The 16,847-nt window shown below is 38.2% G+C and overlaps 3 protein-coding genes across 3 annotated transcripts in view; 1 reads left to right on the top strand and 2 right to left on the bottom strand.

The window, feature by feature from the left end:
* Nucleotides 1-16,847, bottom strand: part of LOC100709743 (GTPase IMAP family member 7) — a 292,536-nt gene that overhangs the window by 23,719 nt on the left and 251,970 nt on the right. The window lies entirely within an intron of this gene.
* Nucleotides 3,390-5,401, bottom strand: LOC100710279 (GTPase IMAP family member 6-like). Its single transcript, XM_003457328.4, has 4 exons — nt 5,351-5,401; nt 4,801-5,245; nt 4,350-4,546; nt 3,390-4,247 (listed from the first exon to the last, which is right to left on the bottom strand). Exons 1-4 carry the CDS (start codon nt 5,358-5,360, stop codon nt 3,631-3,633), a joined length of 1,269 nt encoding a protein of 422 aa, XP_003457376.3. The 5' UTR covers nt 5,361-5,401; the 3' UTR covers nt 3,390-3,630.
* On the top strand, nt 13,505-14,754 carry LOC100710540 (GTPase IMAP family member 4-like). The gene is made up of 2 exons (XM_003457329.4): nt 13,505-13,582; nt 13,687-14,754. The coding sequence occupies exons 1-2, from the start codon at nt 13,564-13,566 to the stop codon at nt 14,382-14,384; spliced, it is 717 nt and encodes a 238-aa protein (XP_003457377.2). The 5' UTR covers nt 13,505-13,563; the 3' UTR covers nt 14,385-14,754.

Here is a 16,847-nt window from a genome sequence, read left to right as displayed (position 1 = left end):
TAGTAGCACTGCTGTGTTTGTTGCATCATATTGCTGTAATTGTTTATATGCTTTATATATTCTGAGGTAAGTTGATCTATAGTGTTACATCATATTCTATAAGGATGTTATGTGTTTGTAGACTTTCTGCCCAGTTTGACCCATTTAGCAGAAGTCAGCCTGTTTAAGGCTCTGATATCTATTCTGTATGACTTAAAGCAGTTATGACATGGTCTGATTTTCTCAACCAATAAAGGGATATTTCATATATCAGTCTACTCTTCATTCTATCAGACACAGTTATCACAGCTCGTACATTTTCTTTTTACACATATATGTAAGCATTGAGCCAAATTTAGTAATGCCAACATATTAAACGATCAATATTTGTCTCTTATATATAATACATCTATATATACACTGTCAAAGATACTTGAGTGTCTTTGAGTGAAGATTTAAGGTGATAGGACATATAAATAACTGCAACTTGAATCTTTACTGAAGCTCAGTATTAGACACAGAGTTCACTCACATGAATTTCACTCACATGTGCTGTACCAGTGTACCTGCACATGTGATGTGACAATAGAAGTGATTTGATTTGAGAGTTCAAACTCACTGCTGTAATAACTTATGATTAATATAATAACTATAATATTGGCCATATCATATTTACACTGACTTTAGTCTCATGAACAACATTAGCTAATTGTTATTTACTAGCTAATCTTAAATGACTGTTCAGTACAGATATGAAGGCCAGCAATCATATTTTACAGTCCTGTGGTCTCAGCCTCAGATACTTATTAAATCACACAAATCTCGTGTAGAAACAAACACACGAACAAAATATGTTCTCCTTCATTTCCGTCAAAGCTGTATGAAACGTTTCCAGCTATGATGGTTGCTAGGCAACCTGGGCAGCGCGACGGAGGCTAGACCGTCCCATTTCACAAGCCTCGCACTTCCGGCCTTAGCGGTCTTTGAGTACACGGCCCTTGAGGATCGTTGAGGCTGCGTACTTTAAGGCTGCAGACCCTGAATTGGGATACAGCCGTTGACTGCTCTTTCTCATAACCACGTTCGGCAGAACAACTTCCGGTTCAAAAGGCTACCGGATCCATCATCCAATCAGTGATGCCTGTTGTTGCAGCATTGATACCTACCTCTTCCGGTTTGGTTTTTGTTTTTGCGCTTTTCAATTTGTTTTTGCGCTTTTCAATTTGTTGTGCGTTTTGTGATTTGTTTTTGCGCTTTTCAATTTGTTTTTGCGTTAAGTGAATTTGTTTTTGCGGTAAGTGAATTTGTTTTTGCGTTAAGAGATTTGTTTTTGCGCTTTTCAATTTGTTTTTGCGCTTTTCAATTTGTTTTTGCGCTTTTCAATTTGTTGTGCGTTTTGTGATTTGTTTTTGTGGTTTGCACTTCAGGGTCACCGTAGAAATTTGACCAAACCAAATTCAAATTTTGTTTGTCACACACATAATCATACGACATGTAGTGAAATGCTTATTGCTGTGCAATGCCCAACCATTGAACTACAAAAATGAAATTTACAAATTTTAAATTTTAAATTTGCATTTAGAAAAATTTACAGAGGGAGAGGTAGTACGAGTTGCATAGATAAGCTGAAAGTTAGAAGAGAGTGATGGAGTTCAACAGTGAGAAAAATTATCATCTCCAGCTTAGAATTCAAGCCAGACTTTGATTGGATGTAAACAGGTTTAAATGATGAGAGCGACTCTGTCTGTTTTATACGTTTTACAGTAATTTTTTATGTTTAATGTTCAATTTAAAAACTTATAGAACTACTACGGCTTTGTATCAATTTAAACATAAGAAAAAAACATTTGAATAGATTAAGTCAAATATTCTAAATGAAAATAAATAAAGGTTGAGTATTTATCCTTGTATGTCTCCCTTTTAAAGGGGAGTTTTTTTTCCCACTGGCGCCACAGGGGGTCATACGTTGTTTGTTTTTTCTCTGTACGTATTATTGTAGGGTTGACCTTACCATATAAACTGTCTTGAGGTGACTGTTGTTGTGATTTGGCGCTGTATAAATAAAATTGAATTGAAGTAATTTAAATTAAGTCCAGCGAGAATAAGGATCAGCACCTCCAAATCTGGTTCTCAGCCAGAAAAGGGTGGAGTGCCCACTCCGGGTCGGGGATGAGTTCCTGCTCCAAATGGAGGAGTTCAAGTATCTCGGGGTCTTGTTCACGAGTGATGGGAGAAGGGAGCCGGAGATCGACAGACGGATTGGTGCTGCGGCCGCAGTGATGCGGATGCTGCACCGGTCTGTCGTGGTGAAGAGAGAGCTGAGTGTAAAGGCGAAGCTCTCAATGTACCGGTCGATCTACGTCCCTACCCTCACCTATGGCCACGAGCCATAGGTGACCGACCGGTAGTGACCGAAAGAACGAGATCGCGAATACAAGCGGCGGAAATGAGCTTCCTCCGAAGGGTGGCTGGCCTCTCCCTTAGAGATAAGGTGAGAAGTTCAGCCATCCGGGAGGGGCTCAGAGCCGCTGCTCCTCCACATTGAAAGGAGCCAGTTGAGGTGGTTCAGGCATCTGACAAGGATGCCTCCTGGGCGCCTCCTGGGTGAGGTGTTCCGGGCATGTCCCACCGGGAGGAGACCCTGGGGCAGACCCAGGACACACTGGATAGATTTTATCTCTCGGCTGGCCTGGAAACGCCTTGGTGTTCCCCAGGATAAGCTAGAGGAGGTGGCTGGGGAGAGGGAGGTCTGGGCTTCTCTGCTTAGGCTGCTGCCCCCGCGACCCGCGATAAAGTGGAGGAAGATGGATGGAAGGATAATTTAACCTCCTAAGACCAGAACTCTTCCACGGCATGCATTTTTAATTTCTCTTTGATATTTGGGCTGATAGGGACCTGATGAATGTAAAAATAAAGAATTACCAGATATTTTTTTTTTACCTGATTTTTGTTTCTAAGAAAAATGAGAGCCACATATGAGGATATTCGTTTAAAATTTCGATAGAACAGTAGCAGGATAATGTCCTCGTAAGTGGATATCAGACCCTTGTAGAGCAAAATTAAGTATTTTGGTCTAACTAACCCAAAATGTGATGTCCACATATGTGGACGCCAGGTCCTAGGAGGTTAAATTAAGTAGTGCAGCAACGTCAAAAGTTCTTTATTCTGGCCTATTAATCAAATGTCCAGTAGATGGCGACACATCAGCAGTTACAGTTGCTCTAGTGACTCCACAGGTCCCTCACTTCTATTAAATTAACATGAATACCTAAGATGTTTTTACAGAGGACCAAAAACAAAACTAAGGCTCTAACAATGATCTATTTATCTGAAGGGACACCAGATGCACTGAATGACTTAGTTTTATTGTATTCAGGAGTAATTTGCTGCTATTGCACTTTCCAAAATTAGAAAATTAAGAGCTTTTATTAATTTGTTTGACCAAGATTCACAAAAAACAACAACAAAAAACCCCAATATAATTTATCAATCCATTACTCTTTCATTTGCTGATTTGTAGGAAATAAAGTAAAATAATACATAAAAAATGAAAATTATAAGATTTTTATCTACTGGTTTATGACATCAAATAATTTCATTGTCAAACCTTTTTATATCTTTACACTGTACATGATGATCTGATACATGACATTATAATTTCTGCTGCTTTTCTAACACCATGATCACTGTGTCCAGCAGCTTTTCCACCTGAGCTGAACCTGATCTGTTATTCTCAAAGAGAACACACCTGTTGCCCAACTGTTGAATCATTTCCTTCAGATCAGGTTGGCAACTATGCAGAAAATCAGTCAGTGTTTTTCCAGCACGATGCAAATCATCTCCTTTAGTGAACAGGATGACAGTTTGTTCTTTAACATTCCTCCCAAAAGCTTTTTCCAGTTTTTTCAGTATGTTTCTTTCACCATCTGTAAATCTGCTTATATGCATCACAAGTACAAACACACAAGGGTGTAACTCACAGAGCTCTTTGCACCGTTTTAGATATTTGTTCTTAACTGATTCTTCAATGTCATCATCAAACATGTCTGGAGTATCTATCACACGCACATGTTTGCCATTTATCTCTGTTTCTGCTATCTCACAATCTCTGGTGACTGGCTGTGAACTGGGTCTAGAGAAGAAGACTGACTTTCCAAGGATGGTGTTTCCACTCGCACTCTTTCCAGTCCCAGACATTCCCAGGAGAACAAGGTTCACTTTGTTGCTGGTACGCTTTGCTGTATTGAAGTGTTGTATTGTATTGATTCCTGTAATGAATTTCAGAAACATCAACATAGTTTTGAATAATGAACTTCCAACTGATATCAGTCTGAACAAGTCTGAAAGACAGTGTATAGATTGTGGTTTACCTGGCATTCCTGTCACAGTGCGTGGTTCTGACAAACGTGGAAGAGGTACAAAGGGCCGTGACCTGACACTCTGTTCCTGTGGTTGCTTAATGGTTTTGATTGATTTTTCACTTATAGGCTGTTTTCCTGGTTCGGCACATACATCCGCTGGCTTTCCAGCTGTCTGCGCACTCTCCCGTCTCTGGTCTCTGACCTCACTATAAAAAGGAAGAAACGTCATTAGTTCACTCATGTCCACCTGATCCTCTAACCTTCCTGACACTGTCCCTTGAGTTCACTGCACCATCCTCCCCTGCAGCTGAGCCAGGGAACACACCTTCACCACAACACGATTACCTGTGCACCTAATGTTCAAATAAAGCCTTAATAACTTTGTTTTAGTAGCATATCAACCTTCCCCCACAAATACATAAAAAATACCATAAAGCATTATGTTATTTTTCATCCTTACTTTGTTTTGGTTAGCATCAGATTTCTGCCTTCAGCCAGTCTGTCGAGTTCACAGAAAACCTGTTCCATGGTGCAGGATATGAACGGATAATCTGTGGGTTTATAGCTGAGTGGAAGCAAAGCGATAAACTCTTCTGCAGGTTTTTCAGTCTTATTGCTCAGATGTTCTATCTGCTTCCGAGCATCGTCTGCTGAAAAGCCATGTTCTACCACCAGCAAACACATGTCAGGATATCGATTAATACACAACAAGTCTTGTATGTCCTTAAATTCTGCATACAAGTCTGGCGTAAACATGACTTCATATATATCATTTACATAAATCTCAATTTTTTTCAAAGCTTGTCTTTTATTTAATTTGGATAAATCTTTTCCCAGGATGTTGGTTATTAGGGCTTTCTTCAAGACTTCATCTCTTCCCAGGATAACAATTACAATCTTCCTTTCTGTGAAAACAATAAGTTACATGGTTAATTGTCCCATTTGCTATCCAGTTCTTTTCATTTCAGCAAAACAACTAAAAATACTATTAACAGAAAATTTTCACCTACTAGAAGACATAGTCCTTCAGTCCTTCCGTCCAGTTTAGCAAAGTGAAGAAGGCGAGTTGTCTGCAAGCTGATCTCTGTCTGTGTTTTAATAACCTGTTATGCAAATACTGGAGGTGTGTCATGTGTGAAGCTATAAATAACGTTTCTAACATTCAGTTTTGTCATCTTTGCGGTAAAACCTTTCTCTTAATAACTGGATTTTCATCCATTAACACAAACAGTTACTTACAAGTATATGGACAATGACACAGTTTTTGTCTCGGTATGTCATCTCAGTGTATTTAAAATTTGTTTAAAACTACTGTTAATAACTTGCAGCAAAAACAATAAATCGCTATTTTATTCAGAGTCATTATCATATTCAGAGGTGCATTTTCTCATCATAGCCTGACAATTTTGAGAAAAAATAAAGTTTGTTTGTTGCAGGTACTGGTTCAACAACTGGAAAAAAGGTGATTGGAGCAGTTCTTATATCCAGTGTTCAGTCTGTGTTTCCACAGGCCCCGCTAGTTTAGAGACTTATTCCTCATGAAGAATGAAAACAAGACAGTACACCTTCAACCGGTCTTTTACTTGCTAATGAGGGAAGCTTGGTCAGAACCAGGCTGTGAAGCTAAATGCTCCTCACCTGTCTCCAGACCAACTCCTTCAAAGAGCAGTTCTCCTCGCAGCCTTTTTATTGACAAACTGTTACAATACACAACACAAGCACCCCCCCCTCGTAAAACACCCCTTGGTTACAAAGACAAGGCAATGTGTATGTGTGTGCACGTGTAAGCATGTGTGCAAGAATGTGTGTGTGTGTGTGTGTGTGTGTGTGTACATGTACATGAGTGAGTGTGTGCGTCTCTCTGTGTGCGTGACTTCCTGATCACAACATCCTTGGTCATAAAGGGGGTAATCTCCCCCACACCCAATATATGGTTCAATTCCTGTATTGGTTCACCATACACAACACAGTGAAGCCATAAAAGGGCAAGAAGTTTACCAAACAACAAACAGAATCTTCACAAGGGATGTGCTTGTGATAAAACACTACAGCCTCCTCCCAGAACCTCGAGAGGCTGGGGAGGGGGTCAGACAAAGGAATGTCTTTGATCCTATAGTTTGAACTAAGACTTTACAAATTTAAGAAACACAATGACAACATACAACAATTTGACTTAACACCCAGAATGTTAAAATAATTAGTTAGACAGATCTTGTAAGAAAAGGTGTTGCTGATTATTATTGCCTCTGACAACCAGATATCTATAATCAAAGAGCATCTTGGTTCTTTTGGATCATTTGTTCACCCGAGCCTCAGGTATCTCTGTGTCGTTTTTCGTTCTGCCATGTCTCTAGAGCAACACTCTAGACAGTAAATTAGGAACTGCCTTTTTCAGCTAAGAAATATCTCCAAACTGCAAACTTTTTGTCTAAATCTGAGTTAGAAATAATTGTTCATGCTTTTATTTCTTCTTGCTTAGATTACTGTAACAGTCTTTTTCTTTGTTTGAGCAAAAAGAATCTTGACCGTCTCCAGTTAGTCCAGAATGCTGCTGCAAGGCTTTTAACAAAGACACGAAAAAGAGAGCACATTACACCAGTGTTATGTTCACTACACTGGCTTCCAGTAAAAGTCATTTGGCTTTGCTGTCTTAATTCCATCACATTCCCTGTGTGACAATTGACAACAAAAATACTGGTATCTCAAATATTTTAGTATATAACACAATATTATTTTTTATTTGTTTGAGGTTTAATGTTATGTTCTTTGGTATATCCTGGGCCCATGCCACCATGCCATGCTTTATCTTTCTCTTGTCTCTCTTGCTCCTGTGTCCATGTATTTCAATTTAATATTATATTAATAATCAGGGAAAAACCTTTTAAAACAAACTTAAAAAATAATAATGAATACCAGGAAACACCTGTGGCAGTGTCTGTATAATAAGCAGCAATGCAAAACCATGGTCATGTAAGCCGAATAAAACAACTATCTTGGAATCTGTAATGAACTGGAAACACTTAACACCGAAAAATGTAAATAATTAAGTTTAAAAGCCTAAGCAGGGTGCAAGATGCTAGCAGACAGGGCATAAATGGAACACCATAAGCAAGTATACAGAGACATCTGTGCCCAATACGGCCTGAAAATCCCAAGGTCAAGATGGGAGACGCCCCCAAGGGTGGTGGATAATGACCGAGCTAAGATCCTGATGGACTTCCAGCTACAGACGGTGGTGATAGAAAAACAGAAGAAGATGGCCGTTGTGATTGATGTAGCGGTTCTGAATGACAGCAATATCAGGAAGAAGGAACACAAGAAGCTCGAGAAATTACACAGGCTTAGAGAAGAGCTGGAGAAGTTGTGAAAGGGTTAAGGTAACCGTAGTCCCAGTGGTAATCGGAGCACTAGGAGCGGTGACTCCCAATCTATGCAATGAAACTGAACAATTCATGGAGTGGTGACCCTGCACATTTCCCTTGCCTAAGAAAGGTATGTCCAACAGGCATTAATGCTCATATGAAAAATTATAAAAACAAGATTGCAGGATTTCTATGTGAGTTTGAGAAACAGTTTAAGATAATTGGTGAACTTGAGACAGAATTTGCAGTTTCAAATCAGATCTACTGATCAGAAGATTAGTGGTTTATTCCCTGGCTGGCCTAGTTTGCATGCCAAGTGTCCTTGGGCAAGATCCTAAACCCAAGATGCTCTTCAATGCAGCCACTGGACTATGAACGTATTAGCTAGGAAGCACCAAAAAGAATAGAAATAGAAAATAGAATAGAAAAGAAAATATTTGTATGAATGGCTGAATGTGGCATATTGTGTAAAGTGCTTTGAGTGCTGCAAAATGTATATTTTCTCAATAATGAACATCAATCAAAAAACACTGTGCTCAAGGCTCACACATAAGCGCTTAGATGACATTCTGAGATTGGCTGCTAGTCAGGACATGACACCTGATATTAATGCACTTGTGCAGACCAAAAGATACCAAGTTTCAGGGGCAAAAACAAAGTAATCCAAAAATGATGAACTCCTTTAAAATGTTGCTTTATACACCAACTTAAAGAAAACAGTTTTGTTCAATATTTTTTTAAGTTCCAAATGCCTTCGACTTAAAGTTTTGTTTGTATTTGTGCTAGTACTGTCACAATTAGCGCCCTAACGCAAATTAATCCGCCATCACGGTCAACGCGATTAAAATTTTTAATGCAATTAATGCATCTGGAGTGCAGAATGACTCAAAATCCCTGAGATGTTTCTGTCAACGCACTTCGGGCAGTTTGTCCAAGGAGAGTTACCTTCGCACATGCACAAATGGGCAGTTGAACTGGTAGTGACAGGCAGCTCAACCAATCAACTCCATATGGAAGATGATAAACGTACATTTGCCCTCTCGATGGGAAATTTGAGTATTAAAAAAATAACAAGACAGAACAGTCGACTGACATAAAGTATTATGAACATTGTGCAAGAAGGAATTTTCTTTTCACTGAAGCACTTCCAGTTTAAAATATCACATTGACGCGAAGCATACGTCAGTCGGGGATGCTGCTAGGACTTTGGCTGACGTGTCACCCAGCTTGCGACAAACCACTCACAGAGCATCAGGGACTTAGTAAGTCTGCCTCAGAAATATTGACTGACACAATAACCAAGTGGATTGCAACAAAGTACAGACCTATTAACCCTATAAGACCTACCATAGCACCAAATCCGCCAGAGCTTATCTTTATATTTTTACATGCTGTAGAGCCATTTTTGGGAGCATTTCAAGTATACATCAATACAACCATTATAGCCCAGGTTTTAATAATATCTATGCATTAAGTCCAAAGAAACTACATAAATTGCAAAAAAGTGCACTAAACTCCCAAAAAATTGAAAACCGTTTTTGTTCTTTTTATATATATTTATAGTTAGAGAAATTTAAGAGGTTGATTGCTCTAAACTGTAAATACAAAAAAGTTGCACAAAATAGTTTCCAATCACAGGAAATTTATTTTGAGTGTCTTCATAGTTTTATTTTTGAGATACACCAATTTTTATATACCGCAGGAAAAACAAAAATAAATATTATATTGCAAATTTGCAAATAAGCAGCATATGCATCAAAATAAACTATTCCCAGCAGTGCAATTTGAGTTCTAAGCATCCCAGAAACGACACAGAAAGTAATAAAGTCAAAGATAACTTTTAAAAACACCAGTATAGGCTTATAAGACCCTGAAGATAGAAAACTAAATTTTCCGCGAAAATGACGTCACTTCCGGTTTCGGCCAGGTAATGGCGGACATACGATAGTTCACGCTAACATCTATTCCAACCTAGGAAGTGTTACGAACAGCTGATCGGATCGGCAAAGCGTGTTTCTGTCAGTCTGCCCCAGGGCAGCTGTGGCTACAACTGTAACTTGCCTCCACCAGTGTGGATGTGAGAGTGAATGAATAGTGGCATTGTAAAGCGCTTTGGGTGCCAGAAAAGCGCTATATAAATCCAATCCATTATTATTATTATTATTATTATATTTTTATTGCTACAAGCGCTTTTTATGCAATTTTTGCAAAGCTTTATGTGGAAGGAAACCGTGACCTAGGAAAAGCTAATGGCATAACATAAAGCCGGTCGGAGCCATACTATCTCCCTCTGCCAAATACACCAGCAAAAATAAACAACTCTAAACCTTCACTATCTAAAAATAGATTGAACAGGTTTTAATCCCGGACGAGCCCCCAGTTTATGTTACATCCCCAGGCTAGTCTAGGGGTTAGAAGGGACTAACATAAAGGTAAATAGTGAAGGAGGAGCCAAGATGGTAGTTTTAAAAGGTTAATTTCCTGCTAGCGTTGAAGTCATAGTTCAGACTGAGGGTGAACTTCAGGGAGAGCCAAGGCCAACATAACAAACAAAACATCCCTGATATGACAATAAAAGGAACTTACATAACTCAAGAGAAAGCAAAATATACAACCTATAACCATAACCTACCTAACAACACATAAACAGGAAAAAACAGGGACTCAAAACAAAAGGCAGCTCTCCCTTACAGGCAGTCTGAACATGAAAACACAGAAAACACATAACTCAAAAGGCATGCAAGTCTGCACAGGTATGGCAATCAAAATAGCCAGAGGGCCATGAAACACGGCTCCATAGGTATTGTATAGTGCTCTGCTGATTGGCAATTAGACAGATTCTGTGAGCAGCATTCAGTCAGGACAGAGCAGGTGGAGCCTAGACAGAACGTAAATCATTAGTTCACAGAAGAAAACCAACATCCTAGTTAAGCTTCATACAGTGGCTTGCAAAAGTATTTGGCCCCCTTGAACTTTTCCACATTTTGTCACATTACAGCCACAAACATGAATCAATTTTTACACACACCCCACTTTGCAGTTATTTATTTGTAAAAAATGTTTGCAATCATGTTTGATTTTCATTCCACTTCTCACGTGTACACCACTTTGTATTGGTCTTTCACCTGGAATTCCAATAAAATTGATTCATGTTTGTGGCTGTAATGCGACAAAATGTGGAAAAGTTCAAGGGGGCCGAATACTTTTGCAAGCCACTGTAACTGGATCAAGTTATTTAACTTTGAAGTCTTACTTGGAGAGCTGTCAGTTTACTTAACTGAATATTTTGCTTCTTTTTATCCCCTGATGTAAAAATGTGCAGCCCATTCTGAAATAAACCTAAGATTAAAAATACAGCATGCTAATACTAACCCATCCTGAAGACTGCTGCAGAAATGATCAAATGATGTTTTTAATATTTGTCCTTCTGTGCCAAACCCCAGCTTTCTATTGTAAGTTTTGAGTGTTTACTAAAATAAAAATAAAAGCCTTCTTACACTTGACCTGTTTGGTTTTTGAAATAAGCAGTATGACTTGTGCATACCTGTGTAATATTGACTGTAGGAAGCTTATTAGACATTATAAAACACATCATATGTAAAAGAAATTTTTGTCAAAGTGCTTAAAATACTTTCTTAAGTGATCTTTCTGTTTTCTTAAAGAAGTCTAAAATTAATTAATTAGTAATTTTTTTATGTCGTGTAATTTATTAATCACAGCTGATTTGTGCTGTGAGGTCATCAAGTACACTCCCGTTCCAATTGTAGAATGATAGCTCTGCGTTCTCCTGTTCTCCAGAATTATTGACTCCCATGTGAACTTGCGAAGTATGTTCTTGAGTATTGAGAAATGATCCCTATCCGTGCTGTATCCGTCCCACCAAACATGGTTTGCTGATTCATTAAGGAGCCTATGATTCCTTTGGGAAGATTCAGCCCTGGGTTGACCCACTGAGACTGATTTTGAGGATTTGAGTCAAAAAAATGATTAATAGTTTCATACTTCTGACATATTCAGACACATTAACTTTTAGAATGTTGCCTGTCTGAGCTACAGCATTTAAGAAATATAAATAAATGTATTCCTCCTGCTACACTGACATCTGCAGAGAATGTCTTCTTGGTGACTCCTAGGTGAGGTGTTCTGGGCGTGTCCTTATATAGATCTACTTGGTCTACTCAGTGGAGGCCCTTTAGTTCACTCAGAACACTGATGAGATAATATCTGGCCTAGGAATGACTGGGTGTTTCCCCCAATAAACTGGGTCTCTCTCTTAAGGCTGCTGCCCCAGTTACCCGGTCCTACATGAGTGGTAGATTATTGGATAGAAAGAGGGAGGGATAGATGCATGCATAGTAAAATGAAGACTTTATATAAATAAAATAAAATAATATTATCCGTCTCTTTACTAAACGTTTGATGAGATGTAGATATTGTACGTGCAGTGAATGGTTAAATGGTGAAGATGCCAAGGTTTGTCATGTCATTCTGGTTCCGGTTGAGTGAATGCTGGCAGGACTTGCTGCCCCGACTTGCTGCCGCTACCCACCGATCTCCTTTTATCTCTTATATATAAAATTTGAAGAATCTCGCAAGTGCCTAAGTACTTTGGATCTAGTTCATCTTGCCTGTTTGTTTTGGCTGCGGGCTCTTGGCACTCCCCTGGGGTTTGTTTACACCTGCCAAGCTCGTGAGTCCAGCTGTGGTGGAGGTCTTGCGGTAATTTACCATGAGAATTGGAAATTCTCCCCGTTGTCTGTACCTGTCTTCAGTTCTTTTGAATCCATTGTTTGTCACCTCTCAGGATCTGTTCCAACTGTTATAGACGTTACCTACCGCCTTCCACAGTCCAATTCTGCTTTTATAAGTGACTTTGCCAATCTGCTCACCCACTTGGCTACTGTTTCCCCTAATATAATACTCCTGGGTGACTTTAGCATTCATATGGATAACAGTGATCGTCCTCTCACTAAAGAGTTTTCATCCTGCCTCGATAGTTTTGGTTTTAAACAAAAGAAATAAAGAGCCATACATTGGACCTAGTTTGTTGTTCTGGACTTACTCCTTTTAACTGCTCTTCTCTTTCTCTCTCCATCCCCTCTTCTCGTCTTGTCACCATGGGGAGCAGGGCTTTCAGTTGCTCTGCTCCTTGACTTTGGAATTCCCTCCTGATATAAGACATATCACTTCCTTTTATCTTTTTAAGTCTAGACTCAAAACTCACCTGTTCAAAATAGCTTATCCCACATAACCTTTTCCATTCTCCTATTTGAAATCTATTTTTAGGTTTTATGATTTTGTAAACTGCCTGTTTTTATGTTTGCTTTGTTCTGCTGTGTACAGTGTCCTTTAGTGTTCTGAAAGGCGCTCTTAAATAAAATGTATTATTATTAGATGAATAATAATGTATACTTTATTGATCCTGTTGGGAAACTTATCTGTCATTCAGAACTACAACTTCACTAATAATACAACTTACTATGTAGTATTAATGTAGTTTTTCTTGGTATTAATGCAAAACGTTTATTATTCAAAATATGAAACACCTTGTAACTGTTTGTTTTTGTAAGTGTTACACAAATATAGTTGTTATTTATTATTATTATACTTTATACACCTGCAGGTCAGTTGAGTGAGGACAAGGGCAACAGAAATACAGTTGTCTGTAAAAAACATTTTTTCTCATACTATAAGCAGCTACAAATCTTCTCCTTACCATTTCCCTACTGCTCTGTAAATATTTCAAGAACCTGATTTGCAAGTACTGGAGGCGTGCCAGCTATGGAGCTATAAATATTGAGTTCAACAGAAACGTTCACATTCGTCGCTCTCACCTCCACAGGGACAATACTTACTAAAATATGGCTTTATTTCCACAAGGTAAGCTCTACCTGTGTATAGTTAATATCCCAAACTGAGATTCTGAGATGCTGAGTTACTGATTTCTGACATGGTAAAATGTTTTGGTGCAATCTGTGTTTCAGGTCCTGACTTGAGGATTGTGCTGATTGGAAAAACTGGTGTGGGAAAAAGTGCTACTGGAAACACCATTCTCGGACATAAATATTTCATTTCTTCTCCCAGTTCAGAGTCAGTGACTGCATCTTGTGAACAACATGCGAAGACGTTTGGTAACAGAGTAGTTAATGTGGTAGACACACCAGGCATTTTGGACACGGCAAAATCCCCAGAAATGATCAAAAAAGAAATTGTGAGATGTGTTGAAATCTCCTGTCCAGGTCCTCACGTGTTCCTGCTGGTCATTCAAGTCGGTCGATTCACCAAAGAAGAAAAAAACTCTGTGGAAGCCCTGCAGGAGCTGTTTGGCCCACAGGCTAACCATTACATGATTGTCTTGTTCACCCGCGGTGGTGATCTTGGAGACATGACGATAGAAGAGTATGTAAATAAAGGTCAACAAGGTCTTAAAGATATTATCCTAAGATGTGGAAAAAGGTTCCATGTCTTTGATAACCTAAACAATGACAGAAAGCAAGTGGATGAGCTAATCGGCAAGATTGATCGCATGGTGGCTGAGAACAGGTGCACCTACTACACAGATGAGATGTTTCAAGAGGTGGTGGCTGCACGGAAAATGGGAATGCGAGTCGCTCAGTACAGGTTCCTTGCTCCATTGCACCAGAGCATTTTACGTTTTCATTCCATTCTTGCAAGAGATTAAATTAATATGATAAATTTTTCTAAACACAAACAACATATTCTAAACAAGACAGCCATATATGAACATACAAAAAAATATGAAATATATTAAAAATCCCTGAGACACATTTCATGTAGATAATTATGTAGCATTAATTTGCTTTGATTTTCAGTATAAATGTAAACTAAAAACACTTTTTTAGTGTGTCCTTGGGTGCTAATAGAGGTATGTTAAAGTTTAATAATGATCATAATACAAGTTTTGGATGTCATACTAATTACTAAATAGACAAGGGTAATTCCTGTATAAATTTATGTATTTAAAATCATTTTTAACAGTATTGCTTTAAAAAGTTAAGTGTTTCTTCTAGAAAACGAAAGTGAACTCAAATAAAAATGTATACCTGATTTGTTGTGTTTTTGTTATTATTATAAACAGAGATTCTGCATGAGTCAAATGTATGTATGTTCCTTTAAAAAAAAAAAAAAGAGGGTTCCTTTCCATTCTTTATACATTTCACTTACTTTTCTTACTTAGAGGTGAATTAAAACAACGCTGAGGTAACATAAATCTCAGCAATGTAAATTTAATGTTACTGTTTTGTACACAAACTCGTAGAATGAATGTTATTCTCTTGATGAGTGTAATAATGTGAATATAAGAAGTTACTCTTTGGGCTGCTGACCAAAGTACAAAATAGTTTTTCTGTCTGACCTTATGCAACACAAAAGCAAATGGTAGGAATGGGGGGCACTTGATACTGACATTTCAACGCTGTGTCAATCTTCTGAATTTCAGATTTTTCAAAACATTTCTCTGCAGTGTTGTTAAAAAACACCAGGGAAGTGTGACTAAATTCAAGGTTTTATTGCTCTTAACTTCGGTTTCGACAGGTGGTGTACCTGCTGCCAATAGGCATTGGCGCCAGGATTCCCATTTTTATGGACCAAATTCATTTGGAATTACTGAATTAATGTTTTGATAGTACTGCTTCTATGAATTACACACGCATTTGTAAAAGAAATGAATGACGCATCTCTCACTATCGTTTTTCTGTGGATTCAGGAGACTAGTAGACTATCTGATCACATAAACCCCAGAATCCAAAGTGTAATTAAACTAGAAAAAGTTGCATTTCCTGCAAAAATGCAGGGTGAATGCCCTGTAGGGAAATTGTCTGCTGAAAACAGCCAAAGAAGCTGCAATGTGTGCTGAAACCATGCTTCCACGGGCAAGATTCAAACTTGCGCTACGTGCTCTGAGAGCAGCTGCTTATCACAGTGAGCTAGTCGTGGGAGGGGAATGGGCAGTGAAACACATCACTATTCCACAATTAAAATCAGACACAGAGAGTTTGTACGTGCTTCGGAGTTTGTATGTGCTTTGTCTCTAGGGGCCACCGTAAATATACTTTTATTTATTCACGCCACATAAAATGTAATAAATAAATTATAAAATACAAAAAACAATGATTCACATTTCAACTTTTAACTATTTAAATTTTCAGCTTTCTCCTTTTAAATAAATTTAAAGTGAAACAACACAAAGCAAAACACAAAACACTGCAACCCACAACACAATAAAATAAAATATGCAAAACAAAAAGAAGATGCACATACTCTGTCATATAAGCCTGGGATGATTTTTTGGGAGAGTCCATGAATAAACTTTCTGAATCCTTTATCATCCGCAACTGAAATTAATTGTGGATGATTACTATGCCTTTTCTAATGTGACGATGTTGTCTCTTGTTGTTGTCCTTGGCTCTCTTTCTCTCTCTGCTTTGTCTCTAGGGGCCACCGTATATATTTATATATAAACATATATAAATAAAACCACATTTTTTAACATTAGTAATTCCTTTTGTGCATAATTTCATATGCCCTTTGATAGATGACCCAGGCTTGAAGGATAGACCCACACGGGCGAGAGGGAAATTTTTATTTAGATATTTATACATATTTATATACTGCTGACACACTCTTGGTCATGTGACTCTATATAAGGACCACTTGAAACAGCACCTCATACTTACTGCACTATCATAGACTCATCATAAGCATCTGTTTCTGATTATGCATATCTGTCTGCAGTGCGTGTGTGTGTAACACTACACAACTGTTTTTACTCTGTATATTTTGGGATAGAAATATTAAAGTTAAACTTAATAACTTAACTTAAAAAATTAAACTTTCAATAAAGGAAACTTCATTACTTTCTAGATTGATAAAGCTGAAAGGTTTGGAGCCTTTCAGCTTTATCAATCTTGTTTCTCTGAGCAGCATGGGTCAACACGTAAAAATTGTTTCAATGGTTTCCATGTTCAGACTCGTTCTCAGGAAATTCATTATAATCAATTAATTTATGTCAGGTTCTGAAAATAATATAGAGCTTGAAGTTGCCTGCAGATTGGTAGTTTGTCTTAGACAAAGCAGGCCAATCAGGAAGTCTGTATGCAGTAAGGGTCCCTGGGATAGATCCCTA

The sequence above is a fragment of the Oreochromis niloticus genome, linkage group LG9, assembly GCF_001858045.2.
Source record: "Oreochromis niloticus isolate F11D_XX linkage group LG9, O_niloticus_UMD_NMBU, whole genome shotgun sequence".
Classification (NCBI taxonomy): domain Eukaryota; kingdom Metazoa; phylum Chordata; class Actinopteri; order Cichliformes; family Cichlidae; genus Oreochromis; species Oreochromis niloticus.
This window is presented reverse-complemented; position numbering and strand designations above follow the sequence as displayed.